This window comes from Gekko japonicus, unplaced genomic scaffold (assembly GCF_001447785.1).
Source record: "Gekko japonicus isolate JY-2015 unplaced genomic scaffold, Gekko_japonicus_V1.1 scaffold596, whole genome shotgun sequence".
NCBI classification, from domain to species: Eukaryota; Metazoa; Chordata; class Lepidosauria; order Squamata; family Gekkonidae; genus Gekko; species Gekko japonicus.
In genome coordinates, this window is record NW_015174859.1 from 650,722 (window position 1) to 678,358 (window position 27,637).

Genomic DNA, 27,637 nt, shown 5'->3' on the forward strand with positions numbered 1-27,637 from the left:
CCCTACATCCCCTAATCCGACCTGAGTCTTCCTCAGCGAGAAAGGCGGACTATTTAAATAAAGGAAACAAGAATAAAGACAGTAAACCTGACGGTGGCTCGAATTTGTCCAACCCGTTAAACAGCAGCAGCAAAGGCACCTCGAAGAGACTGGCCGAGCTCCACCGCATCTCGCGGCAGCGAGTTCCTCAAATCGGCCAGGTTTCCTTCTGTAAATGCCCAGCCTCCTGCCCATCAGTCTCATCTCGAGGGAACTTGCATTTGCTCGGTAGCCGCGTTGGTTTTGAAGGAGCAGAACAAAGTCTGAGTCCAGTGGCAACTGTAAGACCAACACAGTTTTATGCCGGGTATAGGAGCTTTCGTATGCACGAAAGCAGTTTATAGCCAGAATTAAACTTTGTTGGGCTTAAAGGTGCTACTGGACTCAAACTTCCTTTTTGCTCGTTGTGCTTGCTCCACCCCAGGTCTCTTCTAAAACGCGCTCCGAAGGGCAGGGAAATCCCCCCACCACCTCCGCCGGCTTCAGCCGAAACTTTCCGAACATGCGCTAGTCTCTCTACGCATGCGCAGTAGCATTGGGAAGGTACGTTCTTTTTGTAACTGGCTCCAGCCAAATGGGCGTAGCTTGTGACCCACTGGATGCCCCTCCCTGCGGTGGGCGCCCGCCATCTGGCGCCTGTGCGAAGAAAGCCAGAAGACCGCTGTTGATTGGTTGATGTGCAGTTTCCCGTCGCCTAGGGGAAATTTCCAGTTCCGGGGACGAGAAGAAGCAGGATGTTGGGGGACTTGCTAATTTGCGGGTAAGGAGAGGGAAGGGGTGAGAAATAGAGTTGCCCAGCAACCAGTCTCCTAATAAGGGTGAGGGCACTGTGTTGTTGTTTTGCCCCCCCCTCTAAACTCTGCCTTATGGGATGGAGCTAAGGTTGCAGAGCCCGGGTTGGCATCAAGGAGTCGTCTTAAGCAGCAAGCGGCTAGATATGCACCAGGTGCATTCAACGGGAGAGCTGCACCTGCTGGAATATTTCTTTCTCCCTAAAGTAGCTGTTGGATAATTCCTTTTTATTGGGAACAACAAAAATACCTCAAATAGAAAACAGTATACAATTGTTGTATTCGGGATTTTACCATAAAAACAGCTCTGTTTGCCTTTCAGTTTTGTAAATTTTCCATGTGGGTAACAATCACTAAATTAAAAACAGAAGCAAGAACTCAGTTTTTAAAAAGGTGACAGAAGTGGCACATTGTATTCAATTATGAGCTAACAGGAAAGAAAACAAGCCAAATACAGAAGCAGAAGTAGTGAAAAAACTCTTGGAACCTGTCCCGTGGCTTTCTTACTTGTTACTGCTGTTGACAGTTTTAATTTATGGGTGGGCCCTAGTGTGCCCAGACAGACAGCCTGAATTTTAAGGGAGAGTGCAACCCCATTTTGCACAGGTTGCATGACTATCTCCAAATAGCCATGTTTCCAACCTGACCGTTCTTCCTTTTTTAGATTAAGCTTTGGTTTGGTAGCCAGTGCATCAGTGCCCTTTATTGATAGGACAATGAGAACACGCATATGCCCTTATGCTATAGTCCCCAAATTTATTATTTTTTAATTTGATCTGTATCCCGCCCTCCCTACCAAGGCAGGCTCAGAGTGGCTTACATAAAATATATTGAACAACTAAAGCACAAAATCAATAAAATCACAACAAAAGGATTATAAAACATAGCATAAAGTGCTAGTGTAGATGCTGGAGTGTAAGGGACAAGATGTGCAGCTGTGAAAAGTGCAGGAGCTATGCCAAGAGGGAAAAAGGGGGGCTTGGAGTGAAATCAGTGAGCTGGGGATGCCAGGAAACATATAGGGAGGAGAAGCTACCCCTAAGTTGTGCCCTTTCAGCGCTCCTCCCTCTATAAAGCTCAGAGTTTAAGGAAGTTCTGGGACAGAGAGGACAAGGGAAAGGTTGAGAAAAAATAATGCTGCATTTCCATAGCTGAGTGAACGGTAACTTCTCTGATTTTCTTTTCCCACATAGGACACTGTTGGTCAATGCGGGAGCTGTGCTGAACTTCAGGCTGTGAGTGCTGGAGGAACTAGAACTGCCTGGTGTAGATGGGGTGGGGGTTATGATGGCAGAGCATTTGGAAACGACGACACGTGGTCCTGTGGCTGGGACTCAGTGCATCACTATCAGATTCTGGGTTGCTGGTCAGACAAACTTTTGAGATGTCCTGTTGCTTGGTGTTAAATCACATGGTTCTTAGAGGCATAGCGCCAGTCACTGATATGTCTGGGACAGGCCTCACTCTGAGAAGTTGGAAAACTGCTGCCTGAACTAAGTTGACTTACCTTAAAGCGGATTTATATGTTCAACCTCTTTTCCTTCCAACCTGTCCCCAAAGACCTTCAAAGGATCTTATGAAACATTTGTTTTTTTTGACCTTTTGTCTTGTTGTTTGTCCTTTTTTTGAGGGAATTTGTCTCCTCAATTCTGAACTATCTCTGTGCTCCTAGGGACATGGGAATAATTCTTGTGTGTCTCTGTCTCTCAGGAAGAAAAAGGAGAGCCAGGGCTTTGGTGAAGAGGTGAAAGAACCAACAACAGGTAAAAATCTAGAGCACCATAGAGTCTCAGTAGAGGCGATTATCCTGGAATGTTTCAGGGCAGTCATTGTTGACTGCTTAGTTCTGCCCTCAATGCCTTCTTGTCAGCTCTTCAGCTCAAGAGGACTACAAGCAGTAGTCCTTCAAATGCAGTTAAGGCATTGTGCTGTTGTTCCTGACAAACATCTCCAAGTGCTTGCTGCAGTATGAGTACTGTCGTCTTTTTCAATTCCTAAATGACAGCTCAGACTAATAAACCCTGGGGATGCTGACTCAGCTCCTTGAAGTCCTCACTGAGGTAATACTTAATAAATGACTCTGAACATATCCTGTATCAGTGCCCGGCCTTTCCTTTGAGCTGTGCTTCACATAAAGTCTTCTTGGAATGCATCACTTTTGTCACTTCACAGCATTTTGCATATTTGTGGCGCTGCGTTTGCTTTAGCTTCTCTTAAGAACATAAGAGAAGCCAATGTTGGATCAGGCCAATGGCCCATCCAGTCCAACACTGTCACACAGTGGCCAAAAATACCAGGTGCCATCAGGAGGTCCACCAGTGGGGCCAGGACACTAGAAGCCTTCCCTTTACCCTGTTCCCTCACTTGTTTAATTTATGTTACTCTATTCTTTCTTTTTTCCTGTCTGTGTTTTCTTCCCAGTCTCTCGCTTTAAAAAGATAATGAATTGGGCACTGCCCTGTTTCCCATAGGAGGGCAGTTGGGGAGATATATGTTGTCCCGTTTTATTTATCTCTGTTTCCTTCCACTTAGGTGATAATATCCGAGAGTTTTTGCTGAGTCTGAGATACTTCCGGATCTTCATTGCTTTGTGGAATGTCTTTATGATGTTCTGCATGATTGTGTAAGTGTGTGAAAGAGAATGGGGAAATTGCTTTATACCTTATTGCGTGCTTCTTAGACCTTGGATTTAGCATTTATATAATTTTTAATTTATGTGTTCTCCAGTCAGTTTTTGTAAAAGGAAAAACAGAGCTTTGTGAGAAATCTTATGCCCCATCTAGTCCAGTTTATAGAAGCATCACTTAGCTTTGCAACAGTGTCAAAAAATGGGAGAAACAGGACTGATCCAGCCACACTTCTCTAAATGAATTGGAGAAAGATTTAGGCCATACCTTGTAAGGTGAAATGTTCAGGTCTCGCCCCAACCAATCAACTCACTGAGTGGTTTTCAGCGACCTTCTTCTGTAAGTTTGAGGTGATGATATTCTTGTTCTACCCTACAGGCCTGTTGTAACAATAACTGAGGTTAAAAGTTGATAATTAATTTTACCTTGTCTTGTCTTCCACTAGGTTATTTGGATCTTAAACACAACTGGTCAACTGAGGTGACAACTGTAAATGTTATACTTGGAGTCCTTGGAAATGGCTTTCTGATGGAAACTTGACCTTTCTGACATTATGAAGTAAAAGATTACTAAGTTTTTAGTACTGGACTCTGACCTGTTCTTTCTCCCAGGATATTCGAGGATTGCAGAATGCCTTTGTGGAAATCGAACTCACTTCCTGTTGAGAGCTTGTCAGCAAATAAAGCATGCTTCTGTGGAATTCTGTGAATTCCTTTTGGCTTCTGCCTTTACGCTCAGGGAGAGTTGGATTCCAACCACATGCCTCCCTCCAAGTGGGCCTGGTCTGGTACAGGGATTAGAGGGGACCTGTGGTGCCATTCATGCCTGAGGCAGGCTCTGGCTTCATGTTAGTCTTATGCAGCTCACAATAACAGGTTCTTGCTGTGTGGAGAAGTACACTTTTTTAGCTTTGTGGGCCAAACGTAACCAGCATTGGGGTGGGTAGCAGGGCTCTTTTTGTAGCAGGTACTCATTTGCATATTAAGTGACACACCCCTAATGTAGCCAATCCTCCAAGAGCTTACAGTAGCTCTTGTAAGAAGAGCTCTGTAAGCTCTTGGGAGGATTGGCTACATTAGGGGGTGTGGCCTAATATGCAAAGGCGTTCCTGCTACAAAAAGAACCCCAGATGTATGTGGTGACCCATCCCCAGGATCTACTGCCTTCCAGGGTGTTGGGAGGGTGTGCAGGGACTACACCCTTAGAGTGGTGCCAAGAGCTCGGGGAGTCCTGGGACCCAGCTGAGTCCACTGTTGAGCCAGCAGGGCCAGAACCCCATTTCCCTCGTGTAATACTTCAGATGCACAGAATTAGGTCGCCTGGTTTTCAGTACAAATTTATTTAGCATTTATAGTGTGCTGCCTTTTTTCACTGAGACTTGAGGTGTATTATGCACAACAAGTCTGTGCAATCAGTTGTATTCAGTACACCTAATAAGCAATGCTCCCTCTAAGCTATGGAGTCCTGTGAGCAAAAATTCTCTGTGAGCTACTGGCATTAAAGTTGTGAGCGAGCAATTTGGCTACTGCATAAATGAGTTTGCTCTGGAGCCATCCTTCCTGAGCTAAGACAAAAATGTGTGAGCCAGAGGCTAAAAAACTATGAGCTAGCTCACACTAACTCATCTTAGAGGGAACACTGCTAATAAGTAACACGGTGTACAACTAGGATTGCAGAAATTTGAAACTTACCTGTTTTCTGAACAAAAGGATTAAACATCAGACTTTAAGTCCATGCTCCCCTGAGCACTGTGTAAGTTACTTCCCAGGGTTTTAAGGAGTCAGGGGAGGAGCTTTGTATGGATTTGTATTTTTATGTACATTTCAGCATCCATTTTAGAGAAGTGGCTGCCCCCTTTTGAGTGGCTGGCTTTGATTGCTTTTGTGTGTGTTGGGCGAGGGGGGCACACTCCACACACCCTCAGGAACAGTGTGGCTCCTTCACAAAAGGTGAGATGATTTTTAGAAATACACACACACACTATATATATGTATTTTATACAAGGCTTTTTTTTTAATAAAAGAGATGCTGGAACTCTCAAGAGGGAAATGAACTTTTCAATCTGTATACTTTTAAACATCTTAAAAAGAATTTTGTTGAATAGGTTCTAGACGTCTGGCCCAGCATATTCCCCCAGAAAAAAGCCCTGGTTGTACAGGTTCCTTTTTTAGGAACCGATTTTAATTTTCAGATAATCCCATTTTTAATCAAACACAATATAAGAAATAGTTATTTCATTCAAATTCTAAAACCAATGCTTCTCTGAATTTTGTGGATTTGATTTGAGGTGAGTTATGTAACTCCATTTGCCTTAATTTTGAATTGAATCTGACCTACCCCCCTCCCTTTTAGTTTTAAATTAAAACAAACAAAATAGTAAAAACCGGTGGATATAATTCAGAATTTTAAACAATTGATACAATATGACAATTTTCAATGAAGCCTATTGGCTTAATTTCCTTGCTTTTTAAAGGGCGAACTAGTAGGCTAAGGGAGATGTGGTTATTAAAACATTTTCGTGAGGGCTGAGTCTGATGGTAGCCTAAGGAGAAAAGGCGTCGGCCATAACGCCGTCCGCGCAGATCCTTTTTCCCGCCCTTTTCTTGCCCCTCCCCCGCCTTCCTAACCTTCAAGAACTGCGAAGGTGCTTTTGCGCAGGCGCTGTTGACCTCCCTGCCCCCCCTTCCCCGCCGCCGAGGTGAAAGGCGCGTGCACAATCGCGGGCGGTTGTTGCGTCTCCGCCCGAAGCTGGTGCGCCGTGACGCCACAGACACGCCGTACGGCGTGCCTCCGCCGCCGTCAGGCGTGTCCCATGGTGCACCGCGCGGGCTGGCTCCTGCCCACAGTTGAGTTCGGCCTCCGCCTCCTCCTCAGCCGAGCCCCAGGCCAGGCCGAGCCGGTCCCCCCTGCCTCCTTTCCTCCCTCGCTGCGATTCCCTCCCCTTCTCGGCGGGGCGCGCGAGCGGAACATGCGGCGCAAGCTGCCCCGCGGCTAGGCCGGCGAGTGAGGCCGGGAAGAGGGGCCGGCAGGGGAGGGAGAGGGGCCGGCAGGCAGAGGGGGGGGCGCCGCCGCCGCTTCTCCCCGCCCGTCTCGGCTCCCCCCCTCCCCCAAGCCTCCTCCCCAGGGAGGCAATGACAGCGGCTCCGGGACCCTCCCCGCAGCAGATCAGGGACCGGCTGCTGCAGGCCATCGACCCCCACAGCAACGTGAGTATGCGGGGAGGGGAGGGATGGAGGACGCCCCCCCCCCCCGCACGAGCATGCTCCGGTGGGTCAAGGGGAGGGCGGTAGCGGACGGGGCGCACTCTAGGCCTGGCTCCTCATTTGCACGTTCCCTTCCTTCTTCCCTTGCTTTGCTTGTGCGCGCTCCCGTGCGCTCGCTCACTTTCTCTCTTCACCCACCTGGCCAGGGGCTTCACTTGCCCCCCTGTCTGGTCTGTAATTGCTGTTTTGTGTCGCACCTTCGCATTTTAAAGCACTCTGCGTTTCTCGGCTATCAAGTCATCCTCATACCAACCCTGAGGAGTAGGCTAAGGTTCTCACACACCCATATTGTGCATGGGTAGGGGTCTGAGTTCTAATTTTAAGGTTGCATGGGGAGCTTGAGGAAGAGGTTAGATTTGAACTGGGGTCACAGCTGTTGTGTTACTTAATAGGTTGCACCAGGCATGCCTCTTGATACTCCCCCCTCCCCGATTTTGCCCCAGATTATTTTATTTGGCTTTCTCCTCCCTGGGGAGAATGGGGACAACACTCTCATTTATTCTAGGTTAAAGCATACTTCTGTGTCCTTGCTAAGGTGTGCTTTATCTGGGGATTCCTCCCCCAAGTGCATAGCAACTGCCCCATAGACCTTCTCTTTTCTGTGTCCAATACACTTGCAGCTATCTTTCTTGGCTGGCCCTGTGCCTTGGGAATAGTACCATCTAAGTTAGACACTGCAAAAACTGATCTGGTGGTGGGCACGCTTTTTGCCTGGCATGTCATTGGGTCTAAATTGCCTCAGCTGTGGAAAGAGGGATTGTGTGGCGCTTCTGTCTTTGGGACAGAAACCTTACCTTATAATGCTATGCTGCTTCTATTCTCCCCCAGGCTGTTCTGCCAGTTTCTTGCACTGAATATATTTGATGTCCTTAAAGGTTTCCTTGATTTTGTTGATTATTTATTACTTAAATTTATATCCCGCCCTTCCGAAGTGGGCACAGGGCGGGTTGTTGCAGTGGGGAAGTCCTGCACTCAGATGGCAAATCCTTGCAGGGTCTAAACTGTTCTGTCATGGGATTAGCTATCATCTCCTTTCAAAACTTGGCTGCATCTCCCATGCTTTTACCCAAAACTCAGTGCTGCCTATGCTGCATCTTCCCTATTGCCTAGCCAGCCACTCGTGGATTCCTGTGCTGTACTTTTGCTTCTTTCTCAGGTGTGACACACATACTAAAGTCATCTGCTTCATTCCCCCCCCCCCCCCCCCCCTCCTCCTGCTGGTCTAAGACAGTGTTGTTGACTTGCTTTTGGGAGCAGGCTGTGCTGTGAAAGGTCTTCAGGGTCAGAAGAGCCTACTTCAGCTTCACCCTTGTTACACCTGAAGGATTTTCTTCTGAGCTGCACTCCTATTTTTGTCAAATATTGAGTAATTAGAGTATTTTCAATATTATAAGCTCAGGATAATGTGTGGTTTAGAAAAATGTTTTCAGAGAGGACAGGATAGAAGTTTAAATTATTCATAGGGTAAGGAAAGTGGATAGAGAGAACTTTTTCTTTCCCACATATAGTATTAGAATTCAAGAGCACTTAAATACATTCAGAACAGACAAAAGTATTTCTTTGCATAATGAGTAACTGTATTGTGGGGTTTGCTGCTAGTGTATGTAGTGATGACCATGAACATAGACAGATGTAGAAGAGGACTGGCAAAATTCACTAGCCATGGTGCGTAAGGGGAGCCTCCACATTTAGAAGCAGCAATCTGCCTTTCTTGGACTACTTTACCAGTGCTAGGAGGCAATATCAGGCCTCAGCCTCTATGCCCTGTTCTTGGCCCTCAAGCACAACTAGACGACCACTGTGTAAAACAGGATGCTGGACTATATGGACCCTCACTGGTCTGATTCAGCAGGGCTCTTCTGTTCAGTGGGTGCAGTCAGACGGCGTGCTGGGAGCGGTTTAAATTGCTCCGGCCCTGATGCGGTCTTTTTTTAACCTGGAAAATCGTGATCACACTCACCTCCTTGCTCCGGATTGCTGCGCAGCCACATCGTTCCCCGCTGTCCACAGGCGGGAGCGTGCGTCGGTGTTGTTTTTTTCTCAGTTTGGGCATGCACACAGGTAGCCATCTGTAGAACTAAAATTTTCCTGTGTGCGCAGAACAGCAATTTCCACTTCAACCCGACTGCTGTAAAACTTCCCTTTAAACTTTAAAGGAACACTTGCCTTTAAACGTTTACCCCGAAAATGGCCTCCGTGAGAACTCGTCTAAATGCTAAAACTAGGCACTGTTTAAACATTGTTTTTAATAGCATGGTGGCAGAACTCCGCCTATGTGCACACCGGCAACGCTTTAAAAAAAAATGGTGGGCGAAAAGCGGAAGCCTCGGGCAGCTTTCAAGCGGGGAGGGGGTTTAAACTGGAAGTGGCTCGACACCGGAGGAGCGATCGCACAGGGGGGAAATGCAACTGGAAACGGAGAATCAGGAAAACACCACTTGGGGACCTGGTAACAAAATACTCTGGTTTAAAGGGGATTTGAGCCGGAAAGCGACGGCTGGGGACAGGAGGCAGATGTTGACTGTGTGATCACGCGTATAAAATACGTTTCTGAACTGGCACGACACCAGATCAAATGGCGCGTCTGACACACCCAGTGACTTGCACATCCATCTACAGGGCTCCGTGCTAGTCTGAGGATGAATTCATACTGCAGTCGATGCAACACCCTTGTATAAACAAAGACCAGAGGTTGCCTTGTTTAGTTTAGGACACCCAGGACTTAGGGTGGGTGGTGGTGGTGATAGAGAACATCACTGCATTCTACATGTATTTCAGGCTTAACACAAAGGACGGCTCCCATTTTGAGAAGAGCTGGGGCTACAACAGCTCATGATGGTTAAGCTGATCACAGAGTTTGTTTAGGAGTGAGAAGATCCAGATTAGAAAAATGGAGGGCTATGTTCACTTGAGGGGTGACCCCATGGTCCATGGGGTTGTGAAGAGTCGGACTCAGCTGTGCGACTGAACAACAACATGTTCACTTAACCTGGTTCCATGCAGCAGGACCCTCTTGACGTTCACTATATGACACACACACACCCCGGACGAGCCATCTAGAGTGATGTCATCTGCAAGTCTTGCTGGCATGATTCATCCTCAGCGTCTCTAGTGGGTCATTATTAGTGCATGCATACAGCACATTTCACATGTTCAGAAGACATCACGTATGCAAAGGGACCCTGCAGTAGCTCTATAAGTGGAGCCATGTCTCATGTGACTGTCCAAAGGCTTCATAGTGAGCTGATGCTGAAGGACTGGAAATTGGATGGGGTTCCAGTCCTTGGATTCCTCGCTGATCTAGGAGTAAGTCCTTGTCCTGTCAAGTGTAGATGCGGGGCGCTGTCAGTCCAAGTGCAGCTCCTCTTCCACCTCCTGTCCCGCTTCTATCATGAAGATTTGGGGCTGACTTTTCTTTCATCCGGTCAATATTTGTTATCCCGAACATCCCATTTTGCACTTTTCCTTTGGTTTTACTACTGTGGCCGCCTTTCATCAAAGCTGCTCAGCTCAGCTCTTGTCCCTGTTGTGTAAGCTTTCTGTGTCCCGGTAGTTTGAGGTGGGGTCTCGCTGATGCAAATGACCGGTACCTGGTCTAGTAGCAGTAGTGCTGACCTTCCAGGCAACTGGCTTGTTATAAAGTTAAGTGGAGTTTGTTGGCTGCCCGTCTGCGCTACCACTACCTCTTGGCAGTGTCTACGTTAGGCTGCTTCAGCCATCATGTAGCTCAGGGTTGGGCAACGTGTTCCATTGTGGCTGTTCCCCTCCCCTCAGACATTAAATCTATTAGTATTTGCTTTGTGAAATAATTACTTTCTTTTCTCCTGGGCACTTCACACTTTGGCCGGACAAACCATTCTGTGTCATTTTGTACCTAAGGTAAGGGAATGGTTTGCATGGTATAGTGCCAGATCAGGATCCAAGAGGCCCATGTGTGGATTGCCACCTTGGGTTGGGACAGTTTCTATCAGCCTGTTGCACAGGGTCATGGTTCTAAGGATAAAATGAAGGAAATGCGAACAATGCTGTAAGCCACTTTAGGTCTCCATTAGGGAGATAAATAAAGGATTATGGGAGGACCTCGGGGCAGATGGGAATCAGCAGAGGTCATTTGGAGCATCCTTCCTGTGTGTGCGCGTGCGAATGCTCTCATCTGGAGCTTTCTTATTCTTTGGAAGCAAGTATTCCTCTGAAGCACTAACCAGTTTAACACAAGACCCAGCCCAGTTTGCCAAGTATATAACCCTAGGGCACTAGGAAATAATATCCTGTGTAAATCTCTTTTGCCAAAGATTTTCCTGATCATGGCTTTTGTGGTTTTACCTGAGGGTTGTCTTGTCTACTGGATGATGTGCTGTATGTCCATTGCTAAGCACATCAGGCTGCTTTCTGTTTGCCTCTTTGAGGCTTCCTTTACATTTCTCAGCTGTTACAATATGCCATAGGTTGGTGGCACATTTTACAGTAAACACAATGGAACCAAGTCTCAGTGGTGAATGTTGCTATCACAGTGAGAGGCCTGCACTAGTAAGTAGTATCTGCCCTAAGTTCCCTTTTTAAAGGGACTGTTGTCCAGCTTCTGAGTTTGCATGAATATGTGGAAGAATATCTGCATTGCAGCCAGTTGGGACTGTCTTCTCAGCCTCCGTGTCCCTGGATTTGAGGTTGCCAGCCAGTGTGGTGTGAGCACAGAGTACCTCAGCTTCAGAGGGTCTCTCTCAACTGGTTGTTATATTTTCTGTTATTTCCTTTTCCCCCAGATACATAACATGGTGGCAGTACTGGAAGTGATCTCCAGCTTGGAGAAATACCCCATTACCAAAGAAGCCCTTGAGGTATGTTTCGACATTGAGCTCTTCCCTCCTTGATTGTTTTCAGTATGCAGCTAGCTTTCTGCACAGACTTTAAAAAGAGCTTCCTAAAGAGTCATCCTCTTTGTTTGAAAGGGGAACCACCACAGTGCTGACCATTTGGTTCCGGCTTCCCTGTCCCTGTATTTGGAATGCCGGGCTGGAAAGAAAATGGCAGGCCTTCTGTTCTGAGTGTGGGCAGGATACCCCCCCCCCCCCCCCCCCCCCAGCTGCCTCACCTTTTGCCTGCATGCAGTTGCTCCTCCAGGGCAGGCAAAGAAAAAAGTTGGCAGTCCAGGCATCTTGTAGCAAAATGCTCTTGTTGATTCTCACCTTGTTTAATTTTGGCTCCACTCAGCGCTTAAGACAGAGACAAGAGCTCCCTCACTGCCCCTTCCTTCAGCGTGGGAAGGCAGCAGCAGCACTTCGTGAAGAGCAGTATCACTTTCCCATATAGTGAATGGTGACTGTGGTGGGGTGGTCTGCGTGGCACATTAGGCAGAGTTGAGGGGACTTTGGGTCCTCAGCAGAAGTTCCAGGCCACAGCTCCTTATGGGTTCTTTTCTTCCCCTAATTGATGGGGAGCACAGACTACAGCTGTGGGCTGAAGCAATGGCACTAATGTCCCCCCTTCTGGTGCTGTTTTCCATGCAGTGCCCTGAAAAAGATACAAAGCGGGAAAAGTCGAGGGATTGGCTTAATGTGTTGCTGCCCATGTGTCACTCTAAACTGGGGGAATTCCATGGAAGTCCACAGTCACTCCCAGTTGGCTTGAACTCGGTCCTTGATTTGTGGGGCGTTTCAAGCCCTGCTCCATGCTTCACAAACGCTCAGCCATCCTGTTTTTTCTGATACGTGCAGGAGTGGCTCAGAAGTCCCTCCCCCCATATCTTATTAGCTGATTTTAGTGGTGGTTTTAGTGGCAAGCTTTGCCCTGCCCTAGTAACCTGCGCTCTACAGCAGACAGTTAATCCTGCCACGATTTTGGAAGGGGGGGTTTGAAGGTGTGCACACGCACATACACACACTGTTCCTTGTGTTCCTTCTGGTTCTACCAAAGTTGCTGTTCCCAGGGGAGGGGGTGGATGATTTAGCTTCTCTGTAAAGTAGCATTTCCAGGTGTGTCAGTTTGGAGGAAGAAATCCTCTGCTCTTGCATGTCCTCATGGGATTCATGGGTGGCCGTGGCACCACTTGACTGTGAATCTTGTCAGGTGACCTCTCTGTTCCTTGTTTCCTTTTCTTTTTAATAGGAAACGAGACTGGGCAAGCTGATCAATGATGTGCGGAAGAAAACGAAGAATGAGGAGCTGGCCAAGCGTGCAAAAAAACTGCTGCGGAATTGGCAGAAGCTGATCGAGCCCGTAACACCAAATGAGGCTGCCTCAAGGGGGTTGTCAAACCCACCTGGATCGGCAAATGGTGGCGCTCATAACTGCCGCATGGAAACTCCCCCTGTGGTTGTGGTTGGATCAAAGCCCGTTCACGATGTGAAGAACAGGAATGATGTCCAAAAATTGAACTCTCCGAAATCAGAGAGGCCAGGGAGCCGGAAGCGGAGAGGTGAACCCCATGATGGCCACCAGGGCCCTCCTCCATCTAAAGCTTCTAAAGCCAGCTATGAAGTATTGCAGAACTCTTCCCCGCCCCCAACCAATGGGATTGGGGGGAGCCCAGAGAGTTTCCCCAGCCCTCCGGAGGTGACCACACTGCCCGTGCCAGAAGGGAGCCGAGTGGAGCTGGGTGAAAATGACAAGCCCAGTAAGATTCCGGTCAATGCAGTCAGGCCCCACACCAGCTCCCCAGGGCTCTTCAAACCTACGGGAACTTCGTTGTTGCTCAAGACGGCAGTGTTGCTGCAGCAGCATGAGAAAGCGGAGGAGGCTGCCAGCCAACCCCGGAGCCCGCGTTGCTCCTCGTTCAGTCCAAGGAGTGTTAGGCTGGAAACATTTTCTCGGCAGCATACCACATGCTCTCTAAAGGGCTCCGTGCCCATTCCGTCTCCAAGGCCTCCCCTCCTGGAAGCTGCAGCAGCAGTACCCTTATCACCACCTCTTTCTCTGACACAGCCGTCAACGCCACCAGCCTTGGCCAGAAGACTGGAGGCATCTCAGCAGGTGGGCCCAGAGCCACCACTGCATTCCCAGGAGCAGCAGGCAGCACCTGAGAGTCAACATTGGCTCGCAGCAGGAGTATCCCCTGATGGTGGGAGTGGCCTGCACCTTTCTGATTCCTTGGCTGGCTTCTCGCCAGACACCTCAAAGGTGGACAGCGACAGTGCTGCATCAGGGTCTGACAGCAAAAAGAAGAAAAAATACCGCCCCAAAGACTACGTGGTCAACTTGGATGGGCAGGCACTAGAAGCAGGTGTCAAGCCTGTCCGGTTAAAAAAAGAGAGGCGACTCACCTTCGACCCCAAGACGGGCGAGATTAAACCTTTAACGCAGAGGGACTCTCTGCAGGCGGACCTCCCTGCTTTTGCTCAGCAGCACAGGACAGACACAGACAGGCAGGAGCAAACCCTGCCCCTGCTGCAGAGTCCCTTTGAACAAACTAATTGGAAAGAATTGTCCAGGAATGAAATCATTCAGTCCTATTTGGATAGGCAGAGTACCTTGCTATCCTCTTCAGGAGTGCAAACTCCAGGGGCCCCTTACTTCATGTCTCAATATTTAAAGCAAGAGGAAAGCACTAGGAGGGAAGCCAGAAAGACCCACGTTCTGGCTCCAGTCAGCAGCAAACCCACAAACTTGCCTGGGGTGACACGAGAGGTTATGAGGGAAGACCTCGAGAGAATATCTGACCACCATTGGCCAGGTGTGAATGGTTGCTATGATACACAGGGTAACTGGTATGATTGGACGCAGTGCATATCGCTAGACCCACACGGGGATGACGGGCGCCTGAACATCCTGCCTTATGTCTGCATAGACTGAGTACAGTTTTGCTAAGATGCTTTTTTACACTGGCAGATAGTAAAATGGGCAGGTGCTACACCACCCCCCATCCCCGCCCCGCCCCCGTCACGCTGAAACAGGCTCACCAAGCAGAGGGTATGTACAAGAACTGGATACTGGCAGTTCCTCTGTTTTGTGAGGAGCTGCTACCAGTTTACTAACACAAATTGCAAAGGAAGGCATAATGAAGATTGGTTTAAAAACACACAGAGTTTGTAGAGCTCCAAACTCTCTAGCAAGCCAGCCCTTAAAAAGTGTTAGTCCCCACAAAGTGAGAGGTGTTTCCAGCACTTTGAATTCCAGAATCTGAGGACAGGCAGGTACAGGCGGGCATTGTGGAAGTGGAACATTAACACAGTAGGTGAGTCTATTTATTTGTCTTGATTTGGTTTTCTTTTTCTTTTCTTTTTCTTTTAAAAATATAATATGACAGTGAGATATCGGGAAATGAACTGTGCAGAACTGTAGTTACCTCTTATTTGCATTGCATCTCTGCACACCAGTTGTGTGCTCTTGAGCAGTCTCTTGGTGCAGAGGTTTGGTTTGCCACAATGTGTTGTGCTAGGAGTCCAGGGGAGAGGGGACATAACTATCTTCAGCTCAGCATTCTGCCGTCTGATCTGGGTTCATGTCAATCCAGTCTAAAAGATGCTGCTGAAAATGTTACTGTTCTCCCAGCATCACCACCAGCCAGTTTGTGTGCGTGCTCCCCAGCAAAGTTTTGTAGGGGAGTGAGGGAAGAATCACTCTTTTTATTTTTAAAAAATCAAAAAGTAATGAGGGTGCTACTAGTTTGTAAATGTCCTGTGAATGGGAGCCTGTTTGTATGCTGGAAATATACTTGTTACCATTCCTTTAGATATTGTTTGCCTTATGGGTACCCATCACAAATGCGATTTGCAAAAACAGAGCCTTAGTGAATGTACAGTAACTAGACTTCTGTGTTCCCGAGACGCAGAAGGAGCAACTTTGCTATTGGTCCTTTAAGTGGACACGTTGTGATATAAATGTGGAAATAAAAGAAATTTGCACAAAATGCAGTGTTGCTTTTATATTTATGTATTTAACATTAGTTTTGGCTGGTGAGTTCCACCTTGTTTGGGTCCATGGGGATATGTTGTTCCACTTGCTGCTCTTAGGCTGTGCTTGTCTAGGTGGATTTTAAAATGTATATAGTTTTTATCATGTTGGTAGAAGTAAGTTGGAGCTCATTCTTTGTCTTGTCAGAAATTACATTTTGTGTTGAACACCCCCACCCCCACACACCCCTTACTGGGATTAGCCTTCAGCCTAGGTTAATCTGCTCTGTCTGTTAATGAGATGACAGCAGAAGCTTCCACTTGTGACTTTCAGATCTCTTTCCCGTGAAAGAATCAGACAATGCAGCTTGCCTGTATGATTTGGCCCTTGTCTGCTCTCTGTTTCTGCAACTAGGCTCTGCTTGTGACCATGTAGATATTTGCTTGTCAGCGCTAGGTAATTGTGGGGGGCCCCTTCACATCTGGGATGAGAAAGCAAAGTTGCGCAGGCCTGTTTCTGACTGAGAAGAAAGCCATGCTCCCCTGCCTCAGTGACAGCGAGATGTGAATGTCATACTCATTTGCTGCAGTAGCAGGAGCACAATTAGGGAAGGGAGGAGCAGGTGCTACCGTGATGTGGGAAGCATTCTGCCCGTACTCAGTGGGTTGGATCCTGTGCAAGATCTTGACTGGCAGAATGGATTTCCATCAGCAGAGCTGGACTTCCCTGCATCCTGCTGCAGCCCAAAATGCTGCCACCTCAATAAAGCTACTCCTGGGGACACTTAGGAACAGCATTTGGGGGGGGGGGGGAGAGCTGGAAAAAATGCCCCCCCCATCCATGGGCATTTCAGCCGGATCACAATCCAGTGCATTTAGGTTTCAGTGTGTGCTTGCTTCAAACCTCTTGTAGGATGACCTGGTGAGTGAAGAGATCAGGGCTGAAGATGCAGTTCTGAGTTCACTTTCCTAGGGGTAAGTCTCCTTGAACTCAGTGGCCTGACTTCTGAGTACTGTCTCTAAATCCGTTCTCTCTGCTTTGGTTTGGGCTGTTTTTCTTTGAATTGATTGCTGTGTGTGTATTGTTAACCAGCAGTGGGACCGTGTTTGCAGGCGCAGAAGTCACTATCGTGCATAGGAAGACAGTAACTGATTGTGGCAGAAGCTTTTCATGCACGGGGCAGGCATAGAGAAGTGAATTGTTAAACACTGGGGTCCAGTTACTGTGCAAGGCTGCAATGTATACAAGATAAGAACAGAATGACCTATTTGGAGCAGCAGTGAGTGGTGATATAACATGGTTTTCCTAAGTTTGTGGTGCTTGTTGACTTAAGATAATCTCGGAGGAGGTAGCACTTCAAACAAGTTAGTCTGCTACAGCAGAACAAGCTAGTGAATTGAATCCTGTGCGTCCATTCCACCACCAGTGTCACTTTGTCTAGGGTGCTTCCCCGATGCAAGCAACTTTGTTAGACTTTCAAGAGTCATGAGACCTCAGAACGTTTTGCATCTTGTGAAGACTCCTTGCATAGAAAGGAAGTTCCACCACTAGGAGAATGGCTTTGTGGGATCCAACTCTTGTTTTTTTTAAAGACTAGCAGACTTATTGTGGTGTCCATGGGAGATTTTGTCAAATGAATCTGTTAGTCTTAAGGGACCACAAGGTGCTTTTGTTTTCCTTCATGCATGTGATGGAGGCGGCCTTGGCCCCCCAAAGTTTCTGCCACAAGAGGACTGTAACCCTCAGCAGAATATCTAGGAGTCAGCGTTGTTGGGATTTCCTTCTGAGCATATATGCTATGGATCACACTGTGAGTCTGTGTTTTAACACGTCACTAGTATCACACTCCTCAGGCTGCAGTCCTTTCTCCATTATTTGGGAGTAGGCCACTCTCAACTGACTTCTGAGTAAAGCTGCACATCTTGAGGCTTTGGGTTCTTATTATACCTTAAGAGCCCGAGCTGGGTGGGAGGGACTGGCTGCTGGCCCAGCTGATGCACAAGTGCCCTTTCCCCTCCTCCCTGGCAGGCTTACCTGGAGGAAGACTGGAATTCCTAAAGGTTGACAGGTCATTAGTCCGTGGTGGTGCCTTGTCTTTTTGTCAACATTTGCCGGACCCCAGATTTGATGGCCCACTGGTGCCAGAGTGCCTTCTTGCAGCCAGGTCTCTTTTTAAGTAAGATCTTTGGCCCTTGTGATGGGCTACTGTCACCCCTTCTGTATGTACCCTTGCTACCTGTTGAATTGCTGTTGGCTTTTGATTTTATGCTGCTGCATTGTACTATTGGTTATATTTTTAGCAGGTATTATTCTTAAATTGTACACTGCGTTGGGAACCCTGCTGAGAGAATGCAGCATAAGAAGTATATTAACCAAACAGGTTACCATGATGTAACTTAAAATTTATGGAGCTGCTTCTCTTTGTGCAGTTTTGTATCACTGTTTTTGGTTTAATGAATACTGGTTTTAACATTCCTATTTGATTTTAAAAGGAAAATGCAAATAAATACTGATTCCAAAGATACCTGGAGCCAAGGAAGAGGCTGGGCAAAAAAACCCCCCTCCCCCTCAAAATTCTGTATGATGAAGCCCTTTTCAATTTTTGCCCCTGGTTGTGGAATTCCTCATATCTACTTGTGAGCTCAGCCTCTCTCTTTGCCATGTCTGTACTAAGATTACTGGTCTTAACACTTTGTTTTTTTCATGTTTCTGTTACTGTAAATCATCTTGAATACTTTTGAGCACGGGAAAGTAGGACAGAAATGCCCTCATAAACTAGATAACATATTTTAAGTGAGGGATGGGCTATCAGTATGGAGAAATTTAAATAAAACTGCTAATTTCTACTTTTTAATGAGAAACTGAAAAGATGACAAAATGAGCAGTTCAAGCCTTACAAATTAATATTTTTAAAGTGGTGCAGAATAAATTTTTCGAAGGAGGTGGTACATTAACAGAAAAAATAGTAGTTACTAATATGGGTTTAAGTCCTAGCGGCAAGCTGCCCTTCCGCGCATGCGCACTAAGCCCTTTTGCAGCCGAGCCTTCCCTCTCTTGGACCCAGGCGGTCGCAGCATGGCTTCCTCTCTATGATCACGCGAAACAAGAGCGGCCATGTACCTCATGGGTTTCCGTAGGCAAGCCCGGCATTTACTTCCTGTCGGTGGGCGGAACTGACGTACTGAAGCGCGCGCCTTCCTGTGAGGGTGACGCGCCCGCTCCTGGTCCGGCGGCAGCGACAGAGGTGGCCTCGCCGGTCGGGATGGCGTCGCCGGGACCTCCGCCGTCGGCCGCACCCCCTCCCCCGTCGTCTCCCGCCTCTTCCGCGGGGGGCCGCGGCCCGTCTCGCTCTGCCACGTCCTGGGCCTGGTGGCGCTGCTGCCCCCCCTGCTGCGCGCCTGGCGCGTCCCCGCCGCCGGCCCCTCCCAGCTGCCGCCCCGTGCCTACCCCCGAATCATCCTCCCGCTCGCCTTTGGCAAGTACCTCGCCTCCATCAGCGCCCACGTCTCCCTCTGGCGCGTGCCCGTCTCCTACGCCCACACCGGTGAGAGCGAGAGTGCGCGCTCGCGCGGACTGGGGGAGCGGGCGGGGGAGGAGGAAGTGCCTCTGAGCCCCGTGCAGAGAGCGAGCGGGAGGGTTGTTTCATAGGGTGGAGTGCCAGCTTCTCTTGCTTTGACTCTCGAAAGATGACATCCCGGAAATCTCGCTCATCTCTTAAGTTGCTACTGGACTAGAACCTCATAGGGTCGCCAACTTCCAGGTGCGACCAGGAGTTCTCCCAGCTTTGCAACTGGTCTCCAGAGTGTCCTTGGAGACAATGACAGCTTAGGGGGGAAATCACATGCCACTTGACTTACATTTCCTCCTCAAACACCACTCCCAAATCCCCAGGAATTTCCCAACCTGGGGGTGGCAGCCATATTCTGCTGTTGAACTGCATACGGACCGTGGTGGCCCTGTGAGAAGAATGCTTCTGAGCCATGTGCCTTCTGAGTGTCTTCAGAGAGAGGAGGAAGGGTTGGGACTTACTCATATTTAAACCAGTGAAGTAGCCTGCTTTTCTCCTTACCCAGAATTGTCCTGTTCTGCATTTTATCCTCACAACAACCATCCTGCAGGGCAGGTTAGGCTCAGAGGGAGAGATTGGCCCTAGCTGCCTAGAGAGCCATGGCAGAGGGGATTCAAACCTGGGTTTTTCAGATTCTAGTCCAGCACTATAACAACTCTAGCTCTATGGTTAAATTTTGTTTCCAAGACTTTGGAGACTTAGGAGCACTCTGCATTTACTCAGAGACATTTTCCTATATTCAGAAGGGGAAGAGGAGTTGTGAAGCATGAAAAGTTTTCTACTGGCAGAGCTGTAAAATGAATATCCTTGGGCAATGTGTTGAGTGCCTGTAATGGAAAGCTGTTTAGTTGTTGTGGCTAACATGGCCGGGACGTCCCAGGTTCAAACCTCCTGCTTGACCCTAAAGCTCACACTCTGCTGTCATATCCACCAGGATCAACTTTCTGCTGACTTTTTCTTCTCCTGTCTGAACTTGTCTTTTAGCTTTTCTAGTCCCTCTAACCCTTGTTCCTCCCTCACCTTTCAGTGAAGGCAACTATGCCTATCTGGGTGGTTCTGCTGTCAAGAATCATAATGAAGGAAAAACAGACTACAAAGGTAAGAGGAGATATGCTCTCTCCTCCTTCCAGAAGAGCAAAGTGTTGAAGAAGCCTTTGGGGGATGGGCAGCGGGGTGTCCTCTTGACTCCCAAGCCCTTTTCTGTTGTGGAAGGGACTTCTCCGTTTGGAGAGCTGTCACTTGAAGCGCTGCCTTCTCCCTCTTGCAGGTGTATTTATCCCTCATCCCCATCATCGGTGGAGTTCTGCTGGCAACAGTCACAGAGCTGTCATTTGACACGTGGGGGCTTGTGAGTGCCCTTGCTGCAACTCTCTGTTTCTCTCTTCAGAACATTTTCTCTAAAAAGGTATGTCTCGAATCTCGGCCTTTCCTGGGTAGCTACACTGTGCCAGTTCAGGCCAGGGGTTTTAACTCGGGTCTTTTTCCAGATCAGGATTTGTACCTCGGCTCCTGGTGTACGTGGAAGATGGGTGGAGGCATAAAGTTCTGGAAATTTTGAGTCCAAAAAACCAAGAACAAAATCCACGTGTAGGACCAACCGAGTTGACACAAAACATTGTGCGTGTTTTTAAACCTGCAGGCTGGTTGTTATAATTTTTTTTAAGTTAGTGTTCTGGGGAGCAGATTCTTCATGACATGATCTTGCAAGTCTACGGTATGAAATATATGGTGGAACAAAGCTGTACGGCTGGTAGACTAACAAGTCTTGCTTTGAGATTTTGCATAGACCAATATGACCCTCTGGGAAAAAAAATTAAGAAAAATTGAAATACTTACTTTGAACAAAACGTATTTTGCTACTTTAACAATATAACAATATATATAACGTAGCATATAAAGTTGTTCTACATGACATACTTAAGATACTTGGGAGCGTCCTAGTTTCCTACCAACAAAACTGCAAGTATATGCAATATAAGAGAGAGCTAAAACTGCACCCTCAACCATCTTTGCTCACATATCTTAGCTCTTGTCATCTGAGAAATAGGGAAAGATATAAATTTAGGAGTAAACAAAAGAATAAACTTTGAACAGACGTAGTCTCACAGTCACAAAAGTTCTGTTGAGTTAAACTTTATAATATTGGAAATCATCAAGAGAAGAAGATACGGGATTTATACCCCCGTCCTTCACTACCCGAAGGAGTCTCAGAGCGGCTTACAATCCCTTTACCTTCCGCTTCCCACAACAGACACCCTGTAAGGTAGGCGGGGCTGAGAGAGCACTTTCGAGAACTGTTCGTGAGAGAACAGCTCTGAAAGAACTTATGACTGACCTAAGGTCACACCAGCAGCTCCATGTGGAGAAGTGGGGACTCAGACCCGGTTCTCCCAGATTAGAGTCTGTATCCCTAACCATTACACCAAACTGGCTCTCAAGATATTCAATAGTGTATTATCATCCTGTAGGTGGTGGTATTAATTGTAAACGAAACTAGTCAGGTTTGCACAACAAATATGTCCTTGAAAATATTGTATGTTTTCGCAGAATACTCAAGAATTATTCTCTAATACTACACAGCTTCATAGTACACATAGTACACACTAGCCTTTTTTTAAAAAAGCATTTCACTCATTCCAAAGGAAAATATTTCATAGGAAAAAATTTTCCTATGAAAAATTGAAACAAATCCTTAAGGAGAAAAACAGGCCCCTCTCCCCTTTTCCTGAACTCTTTGGGGGAGTGCTTTCTTAGACTTTCACACCTCTGCAAGTGGGATCCCCTATCACTTAGAAAGTATCATGGGCTGTCTGATGGTTGCTTTGCAGAAGGGAAGCTGAAGTTGAGATAAAAAGCTAGCTGTTTTTCCTAGCTCATTCTTGCCCATTCAGTTCTTCCACTTCTGTGGAAGTAGGAGCAGGAGAATATTTGATTTCTTGCCAGGATGCTTGGGTTTTTTGGGTGGACAAACCATCCAGTTTTTCAAGAAGGGTCTGCTTTTGTCATCCCCTTTCTCTTTCCAGGTACTGAGAGACTCGCGAATACACCATCTCAGGCTGCTGAACATCCTTGGGTGCCATGCTGTGTTCTTTATGATCCCAACGTGGGTCCTTGTTGATCTTTCTTCCTTCCTTGTAGAGAATGACTTGGTATGTCTGAGGGCAGCTCTGCAATGGGATTTGTGTCACCTTAATCTTGCCTGGGCACTTCTGCTGGAGCTCAGCCATAGAAGGCCCTGTTGTCTGCACTGATGTTTGCTCCTTATTCTTACTTGCTGCAGCCTTTGGTCTTTCTGCCTTGTGGCTTCTGGTTAGAGTTGGCACTGAGTGCAAATCTTGGTTATCTGCTTATTGGAAAGATGACAGATAGCAGGATATGCAGAGCTGTTGGCCAAAAGAAAAGCACTGCAGTTTTTAAAAAATCTAAATACAGATGTGAAGACCAAAAGGCTTCATTAGGCAGGCACAGCTGGAATGACTGGGAACCCTGACCTGCTGCACCCATGTGCGGCCCCCCCAACTCCCCCCCCCGCTGGAAATTCTGGAAAAGATTGAAAAAGGTTGATACAGAGTTATATTTGCTTTGCTTAAATATTTTTACTCTGGTTTTCCCCCTGAAGGGACACAATGTGGCTCACAACAACAATAAGAAGAAAGAATAAAATATAGCTAAAGCAAACAACAAAGTATGATCCTGGGTTCAGTGGTTGGCTCCTCCAGAATCGTGGGCTGTGAGGCAAAGGGCCTTCCCTCTCATACACAAAGGCTCAAGCCTCTGGCCACATGCAAGCTTTATACTTGCAGCGGGAAGGGTAAAACAAACACTCAGGTGTTATAATTGGCAGAGATATTCTTCCCAGACAATTTTCCTTTCCCTGCTCTTTTCTTTTCAGAATTATAAGGAAAGAACAACCAAAAGAAGTATTGTGGCATTCCTGTTAAAAACTAATGGATTTATTGAAACAGGCTTCTGTAGGCTAGAGCTCATTGCTAGACAGATTTAACCCAATTTTCTCACTAAAATAATGATCAGAACACATTATAAAGCAAGGATTTAAAGTTGCCTTGTTAAATGCAGTCCTGGATGATTCGTAGTTCCAAGCCTAAGGTCAGTGGGGATGGCACGGCTACATTATCTGCCTGGATTGTAAAACAAGAGACCACCTTAGGGATTGATGCTGGAAAAGTACTTTCAGAAACTGCAAGATACTGAGTATCTTTAGGGATTTAATCCAGATGAGAAGCCTGCCTCGGCACCACTGCTGGGTCCTATGGCTTCTCAGTTGTGTCATATTTCTCTTTCATGTGAAACCGTCTGATGCGTTTTTGTGTAGGGGCAGTTTTCTCTGTGAGGCAAGCCCGGAGATGTATGTTCCCACAGAAAGATAAGGGAAGTTGTGTGCATGGTGGTAAATACCTCCTGACTTCTCACCGTGAGAAGAGACTTGGCGAAGGTGGGGTTCAGATAAGAAGGTGGGCTGTCTGCACAACACATTCCTGTTATCATAGCACACAGTAGTATGCTGGTAACTTTCGATGTGCATGGAAGGGGAGGAGGGAGAAAGAAGGGGGGAGAAAGGGGGAAGCTAAGCTTAATAAAAACGCTGCAAAGTGAGAGAGCTTCAGACAACTTCTGCAGATGTTTGCCTTGTGTCTTCTTTGAACCCTTCAACCTTCATTTTTGTAAATACACAATCCAGAAATAAGAGAGGGGAAGTTTCTTATTTTCTTTGCTGTTTATATAGGAACTTCTTTCCTCTTTATGCAAAAGCTTCCGTTGCCTGGAATCCATAAAGCTTGAAATGGAAAGTCAGAAGCAGAACCTGGTGATTTAGGGGAAGAATAAACTTGAATTATGCTGCCATTCTGAAGAATAACTTATTTGTTGAGATTAAGTATAATAGAAATAAATGCAAATAGACACGCATAGCTCATCTTCTTTGTAGTTGCTACGGCATTGCCTAATTGCGTGCAGGCCTACATACCATTTCTGGTCTTTTGTACTAAAGCCTTCCGTTGGGTATTGCAATGCTGGTGTTTTTTGTTTTGCTTTCAAATGTTTCCAACTGGCCCATCCGAGGTCTCCTGGGGTGCAGCAGCTTGCAGCTCCATCTCTGACATGGGTAAACCTGTAATGATTGTTTGAACGAAACAGGCATTCGTACTTTTAAATGGTATAAATATATCACGTAGAACGAGTGATACATATGATACTTTTAAACCAGTATGGAAAATTTGATTAGGAAGTGTAATTCTTTAAAAGCATTGCTTCAGAATTCCCGGAAGTTTTACATGTCTTGGTAATCTGATGGCTCTAGAGGAGCCGAAGTTGAGGTCGAGGTGGTTTCAGAAAGACTGCCCAGATTTGTTTGATGAGGGCAGACTGGGATGGTGAATGGCTGGGCAGGGTGTTCTGGGCTTTAGGAGGGGGAGAATTGTGGAGGAAGGAGAGTTAGGGCTGACTGTTGGGGAGTTCTGGTGGAGCGGGAAAGGATTGCTGTACTCTGTTTCTCAGGGGACAGAGGCTGTGCTCCAGGAAGCTGAAGGGGTCCTCCAGTAGGCCGAAGCTAAGGGAGGGGCATAAGAAAAAGAGGAGGTGTCTTGACTGACCATGGGAGACAAGCTTACAGTCATATATGACCAGCATGCAGTAACTCTCTGTATCCCTCCCTTTCTGTAAGAAGGTGAGGCAGCATGCATGGTGTCCTCCATTTTGCTGTCACAACAGCAATCCTGTGGGGTAGGCTGGGCTGAAAACTTGACTGGCCCGAGGTCACCTGGAAAGGTTAATGGTTGTTTTGAACTTGTATCTCCCCCAGTCTTAGTTCGACATGCCTAAACTCTACTTCACTCTGGCTTTTTCTGGCAGAGTTCGATGGCCCACTGGCCTTGGACCGTCCTCCTCCTGGCCATCAGTGGCTTCTGCAACTTTGCCCAGAACGTCATTGCCTTCAGCATCCTGAACCTCATCAGCCCGCTGAGCTACTCTGTCGCCAACGCCACCAAGAGGATCACAGTCATCACAGTCTCCTTGATCATGCTCCGCAACCCTGTGACTACTACCAACGTGCTGGGCATGATGACGGCCATCCTGGGGGTGTTCTTATATAACAAGGTATTGATGTAACGGGCAGCGGAGAGCTGCGGCCTTTCCCATGGGGGAAACCATGGCCTGTGCAGCAGTGAACTGAGATGTAGGTCAGCTTCAGAGGTTACCATCCCTTTCCCTCTCCCTCTGGCCAGGAAGAGTTGCAGGGTGATCCTCATTGGGGCTGGTGGGTTTCTTCCTCACATCCTGTCCTGAAACACTGAGCACTTCCTCAGTTGTTTGGAAGCCCTGAATGAAATGGTAGAAGCAGCAGTCCCAGAGAAGTGGCATGCCCGTTGCCATCTTCCCAGGAAGGCTAAAGAATGACACTGTGTTATCTGCAGATAGAAATACACTGAGCCATGGTGGGCATTCACGTGTCTCCACATCTCTGAGGGTGCTCTGGGCCTGATTCCAAGCAGGCAAAATCCAAGGGAAATCTGCCCATGCCTCCTTTTCATCTGTGTAGTCCTTCGCACACAACACAACATATGGACATACGGAGCTGCTTTATAGTGAATCAGGCCATTAGTCCATCATCACAGTTAGTAATGTCTATTCAGACTGGCAATGGGTCTCCAAGATCTCAGGTAGAAGTTTCCTTATATTGCCCACTGCCACATCTTTTTAACTGGAGATGCCAGGGATTGCTTACCAGGCAGATGCTTTACTAGTGAGCCACAGCCACTCCCATCTTCTGTAGCTGCCGCCTGTTGAGTCCATCTCTTGGTCCTTCTTGCTCTCTGATGAGCAGCAGTTCTTTCCAGCACCTGATATTAGCAATCCCTTTAACTGGAGATGCTGGGGCTTGAACCTGGGGCTGCCTTTCCCCCTCCCTCCCACGCAAGTGTACCCAGCCCAAACAAAAGCATTCTCCTTAATCCATCCCTTTCAAGGTCCTTCTCTTGGAAAGGCTCCAAGCTGATCTGTTCGGCGTCTCTTATTAACCCTGTCCAGCAATCTATAGAGGCAAATTAGCTGGTACGTTTTCAAGACCAGGAGATGCAGCCCTCGTTGAGAAATGCTCATGATGTGCTCTCTCTGAGAAAATAAAGCTTATAAACTTTTATTCTGCAGACAAAGTATGATGCAAACCAGGAAGCAAAGAAGCACTTCCTTCCAATGACAACAGGGGACCTTGTGAACCTGGAGCGTCACCGGAGCACGCCTGAGAAGTCTCAGAATGGACTTGCATCATTCACACAACGTGGGGACTTCCAGTATGGCAGGAACAACGTTCTAACTGATCACTTTCAGTATAGCCGGCAAAGCTATCCAACTGTCTACAACTCCAATCGGTATGATATATAGTGTGTGGGGGCCTGTTCGTGGCACAGACTGTTGACGCAGGGTTTCCCCCCCCAGCATGCCTGTTGGGGCTTCAAAGAGACATCTTGGCTGCTTGTGTTGCACAAAGGAAGGTCCCTGCGCTAGAAGACTTGAGGGGCCTTTTCCCTCTGAAGTGGAGGCCTCTCTTTACCAAGCAGTTTCTCAATGGAAACAGGATGCTGCAGCAAGTTGTGTAGGACATCCTTGGGTGGAGACTGGCAAAGAAAGCAAGAGCCCCAGTCTTCATCTCTCTGTAGCTGCTGTGCCCCTGAACCTCTTGGTTGCTGGCAGCTATGTGGCCAGTATTTCATCTTGCAACCTCCCCACTGGATTGTGGATTTGCACGCTGCCTTGCTGTTTTGTTCAGAAGCTGCTTTCAGAGTGTAGTTTGCAAAGAGCAGCACTCCTTGTCCCTTCCTCTGTGAAGCTTCTTGACAAAGAGAAGTGAGAGTGGGTAGCACTTATGAGGTGGGGGCATGTGTGCGTGAATAGCTGTCTGTCTCGTCCTCTGGCTCACATATCATTGCAAAGGGGTGTTGGGAAAGGCCTTTGATGCTTTCAATTCAGTGTTGGTTCAGGTATGTAGGAGACAGAACAGTAGCGAGTTCAAAAGAATCATGTACCAGAAGGGTTTACTGTCATTAATGTGTGATATGGACCTCAAAGACTTCTGTTAGTTCCTTTCCCCTTTAAATCATGAGATCCAGCATCTTTTTCAGTGACCTGAGCAATAAAACACACTCCTCATTAAAGATGCACATTTGGAACAGTGCTAGCTTAAGCAGTCATAACCTTAGTGTTAACATTTTGCAATGGTGGAGACCTCAGATGCTGGGTATTTCCTGGATTTCTCTCCATTTTGCAGGAAGTTGTGTGTGTAGGCATGTTTTCAATTGCTTTTCATTATGGTGTGTTACAGAACTTTGGCATCTGTATTGTAACTCAAGTGTATTTGTTTGGAGCACCTGCTGCTCTTGTTCAGGTTTCTCTTCTTTGGTGTATCTGGCCGTTTTCTGTTCCCCACCTGGCCCCAAGTCCTGCTTTTGGAGTTGGAGTGTCCAGCCATTGTATGGCACTGTTGTGAATTTAAGCCCAAATCAGTGCTTT

General features: G+C 47.3%; 3 protein-coding genes across 3 annotated transcripts; all 3 read left to right on the forward strand.

Annotated features, from left to right (window-relative positions):
* The first annotated feature begins 590 nt into the window (after positions 1-590).
* Positions 591-4,037, forward strand: SMIM7 (small integral membrane protein 7). The gene is made up of 5 exons (XM_015424662.1): positions 591-799; positions 2,024-2,065; positions 2,541-2,593; positions 3,363-3,453; positions 3,903-4,037. The coding sequence occupies exons 1-5, from the start codon at positions 774-776 to the stop codon at positions 3,916-3,918; spliced, it is 228 nt and encodes a 75-aa protein (XP_015280148.1). The 5' UTR covers positions 591-773; the 3' UTR covers positions 3,919-4,037.
* A 2,249-nt stretch (positions 4,038-6,286) lies between these two features.
* Positions 6,287-14,865, forward strand: MED26 (mediator complex subunit 26). Its single transcript, XM_015424660.1, has 3 exons — positions 6,287-6,663; positions 11,481-11,555; positions 12,823-14,865. The coding sequence occupies exons 1-3, from the start codon at positions 6,589-6,591 to the stop codon at positions 14,503-14,505; spliced, it is 1,833 nt and encodes a 610-aa protein (XP_015280146.1). The 5' UTR covers positions 6,287-6,588; the 3' UTR covers positions 14,506-14,865.
* A 3,795-nt stretch (positions 14,866-18,660) lies between these two features.
* On the forward strand, positions 18,661-27,631 carry SLC35E1 (solute carrier family 35 member E1). The gene is made up of 7 exons (XM_015424649.1): positions 18,661-18,683; positions 18,783-19,090; positions 20,142-20,212; positions 20,382-20,519; positions 22,138-22,263; positions 24,983-25,228; positions 26,279-27,631. The coding sequence occupies exons 1-7, from the start codon at positions 18,661-18,663 to the stop codon at positions 26,510-26,512; spliced, it is 1,146 nt and encodes a 381-aa protein (XP_015280135.1). The 3' UTR covers positions 26,513-27,631.
* Positions 27,632-27,637: the final 6 nt, after the last annotated feature.